At 37.7% G+C, this 14,652-nt stretch overlaps 1 protein-coding gene across 2 annotated transcripts in view; it reads right to left on the bottom strand.

Annotated features, from left to right (window-relative positions):
• Positions 1–14,652, bottom strand: part of PPEF1 (protein phosphatase, EF-hand calcium binding domain 1) — a 97,160-nt gene that overhangs the window by 16,379 nt on the left and 66,129 nt on the right. For both annotated transcript variants that reach the window (XM_012730370.1, XM_004690079.2), the window contains 4 exons: positions 8,791–8,957; positions 6,294–6,330; positions 3,647–3,796; positions 2,794–2,940 (listed from right to left, as the gene is read on the bottom strand). In XM_012730370.1, coding sequence (XP_012585824.1) covers positions 2,794–2,940; positions 3,647–3,796; positions 6,294–6,330; positions 8,791–8,957 — 501 coding nt within the window. The remainder of the gene's footprint in view (positions 1–2,793; positions 2,941–3,646; positions 3,797–6,293; positions 6,331–8,790; positions 8,958–14,652) is intronic.

The raw sequence follows: 14,652 nt of genomic DNA, 5'->3' as shown, positions 1-14,652 counted from the left end.
TGTCTTTTGAGAGGATTAGATGTTGACTTAGCAGTCAAAAATTTCAAAGCAACTATTATAAATATGTTCACACACACGAACATAATCCTTCTTCTCAAGAGCACATGGAGCATTTTCCAAGATAGGCCATATGTTAGGCCATTTTTAAAAACCCTCAATAGTTTTTTAAAGGATATAAATCATCTAGTGTATGTTCTCCAATCACAATTCAATATAAGTAGTAATTAATAAAGTAAACATGGAAAATTCACAAATATGCATAAACTAAAATATGGGTTAACGAAGAAATCACCAAGAAAACTAGAAAATACTGTGAGATGAACACAAATGTGTAACACTGTGAAACTAATGGAATTGGGTAAACGTAGTATTTACAGGGAAATTTACAGCTTCACTAAAAAGGAAAAAGGTCTCCAATTAGTAGCATTCAAATCCCTCATAGGAAACTGGACAAAGAAGAGCAAACTAAACCTAAAGAAAGCAAAAGGAAGGAAAGAATAAAGATTAGGATGGAAATAAATGAGGTAAAGAATAGAAAATAATAGAGAAAAGTCAATATAACAAAAAGTTGGTTCTTTGAAAAAGTTCAATAAAATTGACAAACCTTAATGAGACTAAGAAAGCAAAATAGAAGACTCAACTAAAACTAGGAATGAAAAAGGGGACATCAACTACCAAACTTAAAGAAGTTTTATAATATGTATATAATGGAATACTACAAACATCTTTAGGTCAACAAATTAGATAAGTAGATGAAGTAGATCAATTCTAAGGAAGGTATAAACTCAATATTACTAGGTTATGAACTACTCAAGAAGAAGTGGAAAATATGAATGGAATTATATAGCAAGAAAGAAGAGTGAATTTGTAATTTTAAAACTTCCTACAAAAAACCCCAGACTTAGATGGTTTCAATGATGAATTGCCAAACACTGGAAAAGAATTAAAATCAATACTTAACAAATGCCTCCAAAAAAACAGAAGAGGGAAGAATACTTCCCCAAATCATCCTATGATACTAATTCTACAATGATGCTAAAGACATCACAAGAAAAACCCAATATCCCATATGAATATAGATGTAAATAAATTGTCAAAAAATTAGCAAACTGAATTAGAAACATATAAGTGATTATATGACCAAGTAGGATTTATCCCAGGAATGTAAAATTGGTTTAACATGTGAAATCAATCAATGTAAAATGCATATTAATAGAATTAAAAATTCCACATAATCATCTTAACAGATACATAAAATAAAAAGCATTCAACAAAATCCAACACTTTTTCCATGATAAAAACAATGAATAAAACAGGCACAGAGGAAAGTTAATCTGATAAAGGGCATCTACAGACAGCTAGTGTCATACTTAATGATGAAATTCTGAATGCTTCCCTCTAATAACAGGAAAAATAAAGGATGTCTACTTTCATCACTTTTAGTCAACAGTGTACTAGGAGTTCAAGAAAAAGAAACAAAAGGCAGATAGATTGGAAAGAAGCAAGATTATCTTTTACAGATAATGTGTCTTGTATACAGAAAATTCTAAGGAATCCACCAAAACCATTAGAATGAATAAGTTTATCAAATTTCACAATATGAGATCAGTATATGTCAATTCTATTTCTATATTCCAACAATGAACAATCTACAATGAAATTAAGCATAAACGAAAAAGAAAAAATAGATATATTGGATTTCAACAAAATGAAATGATTTTGTGTTGCAAAGACAACATCAAGAAGGAAAAATTAAGCCACAGAATGGGAGAGAATATTTACAAATAACATACCTGGTGATGAATTTATATACAGAATATTTTTTTAAAACTTATAATAATAAAAAAGTAAATAATTCAATTTTTCAAATGGGCAGAGGATCTGATGAGACATTTTTTGGAAGATACACAAATGAGCAAGAAGCACATGAAAAGATGTGTGACATCATTATTCAATAAATTCCCAAACCACATCAAATCAAAGTCCTTCTCACACTCACTAGTGTGGCTATATAAACAAAAGCATAAATAATAACAATTCTTAGTGAGGATGTGGAGAGTAGGAACCTTTATACGTTGGAGGTTAAAATGTAAAATGGTGCAATCTCTTGGGAAAACAGTTTGGAAGTTTCTCAAAATGTTAGAATTATCTTATGATCCAGTAAATCCTCTTGTAGATAAACACTCAAGAGAAATGAAAACATATATCCATATAAAAACTTGTGAGTGTTCAAAGCAGCACTGGTCTTAGTAGTCAAAAAGTAAAAACAACCAAAAATTTCCACTACTGATGAATGAATAAACAAAATATATTATCCATACAATGGGATATTATTCAGTATTAATAGAAATGAAGGGTTGATTATTTCCTACAATGAGGGTGCAACTAAAAACACTGGGCTCAGTGAAGAAGGCTGATACAAAGATCCCATATTATATGGCCCCACTTTTATAAGCTGTCCAGAATAGGCAAATCCATAAAGACAGAAAGGAAATTAGTGTTTGCCTAAGGTTAATTAAGAGATCAGGGGGTGAGAAGAGGATGGCGGGGTGACTGATAATAGGTAGATGTCTTAAAATTCAATTGTGATTGAATTTTATGAATTTTGTGAATATACCAAAGCACATTGAATTGTATACTTTAAATGAGTAAATTACAGGATATGTGACTTCTATCTCAATAAAGCTGTTAATATAGTGATGAATTCATAGAGAATGATACTTTTGTCTGCACACTGTAAGGGACATCTCCGCTGCATCTTCGTTGCCACCTGGGTGAACACTGATTACCTACCTGCTCCCACTCACGCTTTGTTAACTGTTCAGAAAGGCATCCATTCGTTCTGATTCCATAGCCAACAGTGGTTGTACCCATTTTGTTTATCGTTAGGTCAACAAGATCTTCATCTAACATAACTGGTGGCATCAGTACAGATTTCATCTAAAAAAAAAAACCAAATTTATGCTTTAACCAAATCCTCTGCCTAGTTTCCTTCAGGACCAGTTAGTATTATGTCTGCATCGTTGTGCCCCAACGCAATGAAAAACATTTGGTCACCTTACCCAACTCACCCACCTCCTTCATTTCATTGATCCAGTGATCTCTTTTAAGTGGGTCTATTAAATTCTGATTGAACATTTTTCAACTAAGGACAATATCCTACAAGGAACATATCGCCCAGTCACGCAGCCAGGAAGTGGTAGAAGTGTTCACGTTTGATGAACTGAGTTTCAGTTTGGGAAGATGAGAAGCTGCGGAGATGGCGGCTGTGATGGTGGTGACAGCTCACACGATGCGCACTGTTATGCCACTAAGCTGTACACTTAGAATGGTTAAGGTAGTACATAGTATGCGTGTTTTACTATAATATTAGTCTAATTTTTAAAAATCAGGGTTTTTTTGCTTTAGAAATTATACAAAATGCCAACATTTCCTCATTTTCCCACATTCACCGTGAGTTGAAAAAAAAGTTTTCTTCAGATAGGCTTCCCAATTAGCTCTTTATTACACAAGTTAAGATTTTCTTATATTGGTCTTTTCAAAGTTACAATAACCACTAAAACACAAATCAAAAATAATTAATGGAAAAGAGGATCATGTCCTAGTACAAGTCTGAGATTAAATTCATACAAAGGTTGATTCTTACTTTGTGCCTTTCTACCCGGTTGAGTAAATTCAAATCTGTGGACTCTGATATTCCGCCATGTATGACCAGGATCTCATTGTCAATGATTGTACCAATTGGGAGCCAGGTATAGACGTCTTCCAAGACTTGTAAGATTTTTTTCCCATGTATCTGGAAGTAAGGATTTGTGTAAGTTTTGTTTATCTGCGAGCATCAAGTTTATTGAATAGATAGACTCAGTGTATAGACAAAAGCCAGTTTTCATGCCAGTTTCTATGTGAGGATGGAGTGGCTAACCAACCGGGATCCACTGAGCCTGTCTTTTCATTTGGTGTTTTGGATACTTTGACATCTTGGTGTCTGGCTGGCATCCTGAGGAGAGGCTGCCCCTTCTAGGGCTACTTAATTCCTAAGGATAGTAAATAACTCTCCTTTCATATGAAAATAAGAGCGACATTCCTATGCAAAGCATCTAATGCAGAGTCCACCTCCTTTACAGGGTGCTCACTCTCTAGGACAATATTCGCTTGCGCTGATCACCTCACAGCCAGGTTATCAGGACAGCCCCTATGTCCCAGGGTCTGCTGAAATTATTCAAAGTAGCTAATCCTGAAGCCGCTTATGCTGCCTTTCCCTTTCACTCCCACGGAAACCACAATACAGGTGCCTGCACACTTTTCCCTCTCTCCTCGGCTATCATGCTGGCATTTCCCACAGAGCCCCTCAGTGTGGTGCCACCTGTCTTTAGGTAATTGTGAGTTAAAAACATATCCCCTCATGTTCTTAGGCAGGGATAGTCATTTCCTCGCCTGTGTGTTTTATCATACCTGAGAAACAAATTTGAATACCTTTAAAACAATGGAATGTGTCAGTACTTTTGGTAAAATGCACATAAAAGTGAATAGGTTTAATTTATAGACCTATATAGAAGAAAACAAAGGCCAAATATTCTGCAACATTAGCTTCAGGAGGTCTCTGGGGCTTCCACTACAGCGGCAAGGGAAGCAAAACCGACGCTAAACAAGTGGGACAATGTCAAATTAAAAAGCTTCTGCACGGCGAAAGGAACTATTACTAAAGCAAAGGGAATTTTTAATTTCTATTGACTGGGAGAATATATTTGCATATCTTACATCTGACAAGAAACTAATATTCAAGATCTACAGAGAGTTCTCATACAATTCAACAACAGGAGAACAAAAAACTCATTAAAAAAAAAAAAAAGGGCAGAAGAGGCACATAGACACTTCTCCCAAGAGATACAGGTGGTCAACAGACACATAAAAAATGTTCAACATTACTTGTCATCAGGAAAAAGCAAATCAAAACCACAATGAGATACCACCTCACACCTGCAAGAATGGTCCATATCAAAAAGACCAGTAACAAGTATTGGTGAGGGTACAGAGAAAAAGGAACCCTCCTATACGGTGTTAGGAATGTAGACCAGTCCATCCTTTAGGAAAACAGTGTGGAGGTTTCTCAAAACATTAAAAACAGATCCATCATATGATCCTGCAATTCCTTTCCTAGGTATAGAGCCAAAGAATGCAAAGACACTAATTTGATGGGATATATACCCTTCCATATTCACTGCAGCACTATTTACAATAGCCAAGTTATAGAAACAATCTAAGTATCGACTACAAAGGAGAGGATAAAGATGTGGTGTATATATACAATGGAATACTACTCAGCTATAAAAATGAAGAAAGCTTGCCATTTGTAATAACATGGATGAAAATGCAGGAGATCATACTAAGCAAAGTTAGTAAAAGAAGAAAGGGGCCTCCCTGGTGGTGCAAGGGGTTAAAGTGCAGCACTATGAAGGATGACCTGAAGACATGGCTGATACCATTTATATGAAATGTCCAAACACAGACACAAAATTCACAAACACAAAGTAGACTGGGGAGGGTTCCCTGGTGTAAAGGGGTTAACTCTCAGCACTATGAAGCTATCCACAGCCACAGCAGCTGGAGTTAGAACCCCAGCCAGGGAGGTGACCCACATGGTATAGTAGACCTCTTTGACCCGCCAGCTGCTCCCCTCGGCAGTGTATTTCAGTTAGCCCACGTATTCTGCTCCCCACTCTGTCTCTGGTGAATCTTCTCACCCCCTACACCTCTGGCCTATACCCCAGTTCGTGTATGCATAAATAAATAAATCTTTTTAAAAAAAAAAATAAGAAAAAGGACAAATACTGAATGATTTTACACCTTTGGGGAATATAAAAAACAAAATAAAGGAACAGACAAAAACAAACCAGGACAGATCATGAAACCCAATGTAACACTGAGAGAGAAAGTGGGGATAGAAGCAAAGTGGGGAGGGGGCCTAATGGACTATGGTGGAAGATTATCAGGGCTTTGATGATGGGCGTGGGGTGATAATATACATTTATAGATTTGTAGAGGTGTGAATCTATATCCCTAAAACATATACAGTGTTGTAAAACAATGTCACATCAATAAACATAATTAGAAAAAAAATATTTGCTTAGACAGGAAAAACAATTAGGCCTCAACTATGGCCAGGGCTTTCTGCTATGCTTTTATTTTAATTGGCGTGGATTCTGGCTAGCTCACCCCTCACTCTACATGAAGGCTCCTTTTTTAACTTCGATGTATAAACAGCAAAGTAAATGTAAAAAAGGTATGAATCTTACCTTATATTTATGCAAAATCTCTTTGGTGAAACCATACCTGGAAAAAAAAGAGAGATTTTTTATTACTTTTTAAAGATTTATTTTTACTTATACATACAAGAATTGGGGTGTAGGCCCAGAGGTGTGAGGAGTGAGAGGACCCATTAGAGACAGAATAGGGAGAAGAAAAGGGGAGCAGTGCGCGAGACAGAAGAAGTCTCCTGCACCATGTGGGTCAGCTCCCAGGCGGGGAAGGAATTCATGCTGCAGTGGTTGGTGATAGCTAGACAGTGAGACTTTAACCCCTGTGCCACCAAGGAGGTCCCACAATAGGATTTAAAATATACAATTAAATGTTGATGATTCTTACTACATGAGCTAGGCAAAAAGAAAGCCCTGGACATCTAGTTATCACAGTATCTAGCTCAAGTAACTAGACTTCAGTGGCAACTGACGACTACTTATTCATGTCTTTGTTCAGTATGATGAGAATGAACAAAAGCAGTCAATGACATCATCCCTATCCTCAAAGAGCTTATAGTATAATTAGGGAAAGAAGATACATTTTCATAAAACAATTACAAGACAACTTAAGAAATGTGGTGGGCATAGGGTGTGTACATGCAAGTGTTCAGAGAAGTGTGCAGTTGCAGCTGGGAGAAACTGAGAGAGAATGCCTTTCAGTGGGGATCTCTCAGGCTGCCTCTTTTTTTTTTTTTTTTAAGATTCATTTATTTATTCATACAGAACTAGGGTACAGGCCAGAGATGCGGAGGGTGAGAGGATTCACCAGAGACAGAGAGGGGAGCAGCACAGGCAGATCTACGAAGTACACTGCTGAGGGGAGCAGCGGGCGGGTCAGGAGAGGTCTGCCGCGCCATGTGGATCTCCTCCGGGACAGGCGGAAATCGAACTCATGCAGACGTGGCTTAAGCTTCTTAGTGCAGTGCTTTAACCCGCTGCGCCACCAGGGAGGGCCCCAGACTGCCTCTATCTTAAAGTGGATCATGGGATGGAGGATTAGAGAAGACTGAGAAAAAAAGAGTAAAGCCTAGAAGGTAACAAGTTGTCTCTAGTGTCTTTGATACAGTTCACAGAACGGTTTTGAAGACTTTATAGACAGTGTCAGGAATTTTAATGCCTGAATAGTAGTCTTTAAGGAAGATTTAATGAGATGGAAACTTTTTTCAGTAAAAAGTATGCATTCTTAATAACCAGCATGGTAAGGCTAGGACACAGCATACTCACTCCAGATTTCCATGTAAACCACATCATGTCAGGCTTCTACAGCATAACATGTTCTCTGAGAGAAGCCAGTCCTGCATTCACCAAAGGACCTCTCAGGCCTCACCTTTCTTGCCCCCATGAAACACTTAAGGCAGCTGGCAATACCATCCTTCTCAAAAACTTCTTTTCTTGGATTGTGCAACAGTACACTCTCTTGGTTTTCCTCCAACCTGTCTGACTGTCCTGATCGCCCTTGCAAATTCGCTACTACATAAATGCTGATTCATCATACTGAATAGCCATCCAAAGGTGTGTCTTCTCTACTGGATGTAAACTCTACGAGGGCAGAACTGTGTGCTTTGCATTAAATGTCGTACACATAAATATGACCAGCTAAGTGAATAAATGAAAAGATAAATGGCATGCCCAAATAAAAATATTGAGCTATGTTATATATAATGGCCCTTTGATAAAAGGCTTTGGATTTTTTTCTTCATAGTCTTAGCTTTGTGTCCACATTTGATAATCAGAATCAAAACTCTGTAGAGGGGTCAGATGCCAAAACTACCCAAAATACAAAACTAATCAGTTGCTGAGCTTTGCTCAAGATACCCCAGAATACAGGATGAAAAGAAACATGTCATGCATTCTACTGTCCCAGAGCAATTGGTTTCTGTTTTTCATAAAATAAGAAATTAAAAAAAAAACAGAAAAAGAGGGAAAACAGGAAGAGAAGGAGGAGTTGAAGGAGGGGGGAAAGGGAGGGGGGAGAGAAAGGAAAGGGGAACAATGATATATGCTATGCCTGTCAGCAAAAAGTGGTAAATCATTTAACCAGTCTATTCCTCAAATTTCCAGTGAGTCAGATAGTTGAAATGCTATGTCACAGCTGTTCTAAAATATGTTTGTGAACAACTATGCCAGAAGCAATCACCATGTCATAAAAAATGTACACATCACAGAAAAACATAGTATTAGTTTCAGAGACAACATCTGAGGCCAGCCAAAAGAGTAGCAGAAGAATGATTCCTTCTAAGCCTGCTGACAGACTACCACACCTTCGGACCTGGCGCAGCACACCTGCCATGTGAAGGGTGGAAGGAAGAACAGAAATGGAAGACAAGAGAGGAAAGGGACTTCAGAGCAAACGGTACTCAGGTGAGGAAAACAGGAGTAAGAACTGGAGTCTTCCTTGAGATCTTCTTTCACCTCTAACTCTGTGCTAGGAACTACACATGGCAGCATTTTCCAGAGTGGGTAATGAAAGAGGAAATCTAAAAGTCTAGATTACCTTAAGTTCATCATAAAATCTTCATGGTTCCCTCTGTTCAAATGCATGTCATTGGGATAGACAAGAAAAGCTACAAACAGGATCATGAGGATCTCTATGGAATTTTTTCCTCGATCTACAAAATCACCATTAAAAACATACGGGTTGCTTCCTGAGGGGAGACCATTCTGTGGAAAGAGAAAAACAAGCAGTTAAAAGAAAGCACGTTTAAAGTAAGGCTTTGTACTTAATGTCTTGTGACTGTAGTAAAGAGGCTGAGTCAATTCTTCCACTGAGAAAAATCTGCTCATGCCTGAGTGTTTCACTCTTTTAGAGCAGGCATCTCCTTGGAAGTGAAGAATTAGCTTGGGACAGGAAGATGGAGGAAAGGAGGATTACTCATTTTGCCCGCCATCTACTATAAGTTCTCACTGAAAGGAGCTGATGATATTTGTGCTATTAAAAATGGCTGCTCTCTTGGCCCTCCCTGGTGGCGCAGCGGGTTAAAGCACAGCACTGAGAATCTAAAGCCGCTTCCGCATGAGTTTGATTCCCGCCTGCCCCGGAGGAGACCACATGGAGGAGACCACATGGCGTGGCAGACCTCTCCTGACCCGCCCGCTGCTCCCCTCAGCAGTGTACTTCGTTGATCTGCCTGTTCTGTTCCCCACTCTGTCTCTGGTGAAGCCTCTCACCGCCCCTGAGCCTCTGGCCTGTACCCCAGTTCTGTATGCACAAATAAATAAATCTTTAAAAAAAAAAAAAATGGCTGCTCTCATTAAAAAGAAGGTCACTTCTATTCTAGAAAGAATACTAAACTAAGAGCCAAAATTCCATTCAACAGGTCTTACATTTAACTTCCCTGGGCTGTGATTCCCTCAGTTGCAAAAGGGGGATACCAATATGTCTCTCCAGATCAAATGAGAGATTGGATATGACAGGACCCAGGAAAACAAAGAGCTGCGCAGCTGTGAGCAGGGCTGCCATCCCAAGGTCATGCCATGTGTTCAGAGAGATGTGTGTTCTGACTGCTCACTGACCAACTTTTTAGTTGTTAGAAATTTGGATCATCACTCCTGAATATGAGATAATAATTTTAAAACACATTGTTAGCATGTAAAAGAACTGGGATCAGGTCAAACGTAAGGTCTTCATAACAGCTATTGATTTGTTTGCTTCTATGCTACTAAACTCTAAGATATGAGACATAGCAGCAAGGTTACATTTTCTCAATATTTTGCCTGCCAGGGAAATGGTGGAGTCTATGGCACAGTAAGATAAATGCAAGTGCTTAAAAAGTACCTTGCAAAAGAAAAAAAAATAAGGTACTCATTTCCAAGTGTATGTCCTCTTTCAAAAAAGTTACTTTTGGGAAATAATATACACTTCTAGTTACACTAATCTTTCACAAGCTATTTTCAAATTCCTCTTTTGTTAGATTTCAGGTTCGATAAGAAAATTTTATTAATTTATTATACTCAGTAGCCCAGAATTTACATACATTTTAAGTTGTTCAAATCAATATAATGAGTTAAAAACATATAACTTAGGATTCCAAAAATCATTATGCAATTTAATAGGTGAGGAAGACAATTGGAAACAAATCAGCAAGCCTTGTATAATGTTCCTGTCCAGAGAACAGAAGACTTGCTCTCAAGTGCAGCTGCACTATTACCCAGTTGTGCCTGGACAAGTTAATATTCACGAGTTACAGTTTTCTTATCTGTAAGATGGGGATCTAACTTTCACACTTACCAGACAGGGCTTCATTGAAATTCAAGTGAGATTATGTATACAAAATTGCATGAAAACCATAAAGCACCTTATAAACTGAGATTCATTTTATTATTGTTATTTCTGACTTGAACATCCTGTAATTCTTATATGCTAGTTTTCCTATATGCTATACATTTTCCTATATGCTAATTCATATAATCTCACCTATACTGGGCTGAGAGTGTGCGAACGAGCTGCAAAAACATAGGCTATTCCTTATCAAAACTTGAAGAAAGGGGAAGGATTCTGCAACTCTAACACTCTTCATTTCCCCAGCCTTCTGCTGGCTGGGATGAGTAAACTGGAGCAGTGTGCGGGTGTCAGAAGGCACAGGCTATGGCAGGATGTACAGGCCTGAAGGGGGACAGAGGAGCAGCAGCAGAGAGCCCTACAGTGAGAACATGGAAGAATTAGACCTGGGGGGCCCCTCGGACTTAGTGATTAAAGGGAACCACACCCCTCAGCAGATGCATGCTCCAGGTTGGGGGACAGAGCTGTATCTTACTGAAATAAATACAGGAGAACTTCTTTATATCTCTGAAGCCAAAAGAACAATAACACTGGCATTTAGGGGCACCTAGGAACATAGAGACTTCCTCTTACACTCTTGATGCAGAAGTAAAAACTATCGTGCTTCTGACTATGGAGACGCTTAACCTAGCTTAAGCAAGATACAGAAAATGGAAATAACCTTTCTACTTAATGAGATCCAGTAACCGGAGAGAGGTAGATGAATCAAATTTGCTAAAATCCTGTCTCCTGATGAGAGAGGAGGAGATAGAGGATAACTTTATTTTTAAAATAATAATAAGAGGGCCAAAAAATAAAGAATGCTAGTAATTCGGCATTAAAAATATGCCACTCAAATTTAAGATATCAACAGACTAGAACTAACTTAAGGAAAGAGTTGCTGAAAAAGTACATTATTGACCTGAAAGAGCAGGCAGATGAAAAATCAGGCTCACAGAGCAAGAAGCAATATGACAGAAATCATGAGGAAATGAGTAAGAAATTAGAGTTTAGAGGCAAGGGGACTGATATGCCAATAATAAGCATCCTGGAATTAGGGAAAAGGAACAGATGGAGAAGAGGCAATAATTACATAAATAAGAGAGGGAATTTTCTATGGTTATAAAAAGACTTCATCTTGAAGTATGAAAGAGCTCATGACTCCCATGCACCATTGATGGAGGAAATAATACCCCATTACCTGGTAGAATTCTTGGAAGTGACCATGCAAAAAGAACAAGTTACAAAGGGCAAAGAATCAGCCTGGCATCAAATTTCTCAGGTACAATAGTGGGAAGAAAAAGGGTGGAAGAATATGTTTAAATTATGAGACTGACGCACTACCTACTGCGCTAACGAGGCACCTAGAATATGTTTAAAGAGAGAAAAGGATATGAACCAAGAATTCAATATTGGCCTAAACATCATTAACTTATTAGTCTGACAGAAAATATTTGCAGATAGGTAAAGTGACCAAATATCACCAATACAAATGTTCTTCAGGACAGAAGAAAGATATATGTGAACAGGTATGATCTAGTACCATGAGAACAAAGAATATGCATTGTTTATTGTGTACTAGACACAGTTTTAGGTGTTAGAAACACAAAAGTAAACATTACAAAGTTCCTGTATTCAAGATTCAGAGAACATAACATCCACATATCTCACACTTGATCTTAGGCAAAAGACCAAGAAGTGATACATCCTCATATCTCAAAGGAAAACATTCAAGGAGATATTCTAACCAAATAACAGCAGTAACGATAAAAAGTTTTTGAGTCATGGAAAGACCAAAAGGAAATAATATAAATGTGAACAACAATCCTCACTTGAATATAAGTAACAGATAAAAGAAACATACTAGAAGTGAAAACCCAATAATGGTCAAGAACTAAAATGATGGCCTGAGCAATAGCTAGGATTTTCAGGGGAGGTAAAGGGAGAAAATAAAAATTCTTTACATATGTCATGTGAATGAAAGGACATCCACGGAAAGTGTGACAATAAGTACATTTCATCTTACATTAGGAGAGAAAGGGGAGCAGTGGAAGCACAAGGCTACCGCTATTTGGGAAATAGACACGCGTACATTATTGTTTAGAAATCTCATGAATGGGAAGATAACCACTTAGGAATCGAGAAGTACAACATAAGTGCCAAAGAAAACAATAATAAAAATGCAGACTACACCAAGCAAAAGCAAAAGAATAATGAAGAAAAAAGGGAAATAAATAATGAATATGAATAAAAGGCAATTTTTCAAAAAATGTCTGCTGCGATACTAACCATGAATACTCAATGTGAATGGGTTAAATCCTTCCACTAAAATACCAAGCTTACCAGACTACATTAAAATATAAACTTCAAGTATAGATAGCTTGTGAGAAACACACATGAAAAAAAAATAAGTGGAGGTTAAAATAAGGTAAATGAAACAAAAAGAAAGCAAAAAAAATTGCAAATGTTAATGATAGACAAAGTAGAATTTAAGATTAAAAGTACTAAACAGGATCACAAATCAACATCACATCATAATAGGCACTTTATGAAAAAGATACAATTCATGAACTTTACTAAATAAGCACAAAAAGTTCTTGCTTCATATATTTAACTAGAGGCAGAAAGAAATTGCTTAAAATATAAAAATAGTGGAGTATTCAGATTAAATTGTTAGTTTAAATAATATTTACAGATTCTTTGAAGCCTAATTTGCTGCCTCTTGAATGTGGGCTGGATTTAGTGATTTGTTTCTGATGAATAGGAAATAAAGCAGAAGTGACAGAGGCAACTTTGACCACTAAGTCCCAAACAGAAGCATGGGCCTGCTCTAGCTCCCATTCTCTCCCTCTCTCTCTGCCATCCTCCCCTCCCCCTCTCCAGCTCCCTGCTCATCTCTCAGGGGAAGGCCAGCTACTACACCAAAAAGACACTCTGGTGCCCTGTGAAGAGGTTCATGTGACTGTTCTGCCAGCAGTCTGCAAGGAAAGCAAGGCTGTGCTGTGGCCACATGAGCCAGCAGGCTGGGGGTGGGGCCGTCCAGCCTCAGTCAACCTTTTAGAGGACTGTGACTCTGGCCCATGAGTTTGTACCTCATGAGAGACCTTAAGCCAGAAGCACCCAAATTTCTGAACCACAAAAATTGTAATATAAGTCACCAACTATTGGGGTAATTTTTACATAGTGGTATGTATATGATACACATAGTTAAACATAACACAAAAGTGAATTTGTAGAACAACTAAATATATAACCAATAAAGTTAATTTAATAGATGTACTAAGAACTTTGCAATCTACAAATAGAGAATACAAGCTTTTTCATATGTCCAAGAAGCCTTTATGAGAATCCATCATGTCTTTCATTTCAAAGAACTCCTTCACAAATTTAAAAGAAGAAACTTTCAAAATAAGAAACAAATTCAAAACAAGAAAATTTCAAGACTATACATTCCCATAGCATAATCCAATGCAATTTAAAATAAATAACAAAAATATGAATTAAAAAGTCTGGCTTGGGCCCTCCCTGATGGCGCAACAGGTTAAAGCACATCACTGAGAAGCTAAAGCCACTTCAGAATGAGTTTGATGCCTGTCCCGGAGGTGACCACATGGTACGGCAGACCTCTCCTGACCCGCCCACTGCTCCCCTCAGCAGTGTACTTCGTCGATTTGCCTGTTCTGCTCCCCACTCTGTCTCTGGTGAAACCTCTCACCGCCCTTGCACCTCTGGCCTGTACCTCAGCTCTGAATGGATAAATAAATAAATCTTTAAAAAGAAAAAAAAAGTCTGGCTCCTTGAATTAAGATCCTTTAGAATTAAAATGTATAGTTGTAATGAGCATTGGATTGATGAGGAAATAAAAGCAAAATTACAAGTTCAATAGAAGGCTCAACTAAAACTATAATTAGGAAAGATTTGTAAATTTATATGCCTTCATAATTCATCTTAATAAATTAGAAAAAAAGAGCAATAAGATCAAAGATTAAAAAGTGAACTAGTGATAGCAGGAGTATAATGGACCAGGCGAGAAAATAACAAAAATAATGAACAACCATATACCAGAGACATTTTGCGGGGGTGGGGGGGGGAATGGGA

This window comes from Condylura cristata, unplaced genomic scaffold, assembly GCF_000260355.1.
Source record: "Condylura cristata isolate star-nosed mole 26May11 unplaced genomic scaffold, ConCri1.0 scaffold00027, whole genome shotgun sequence".
NCBI classification, from domain to species: Eukaryota; Metazoa; Chordata; class Mammalia; order Eulipotyphla; family Talpidae; genus Condylura; species Condylura cristata.
This window is presented reverse-complemented; position numbering and strand designations above follow the sequence as displayed.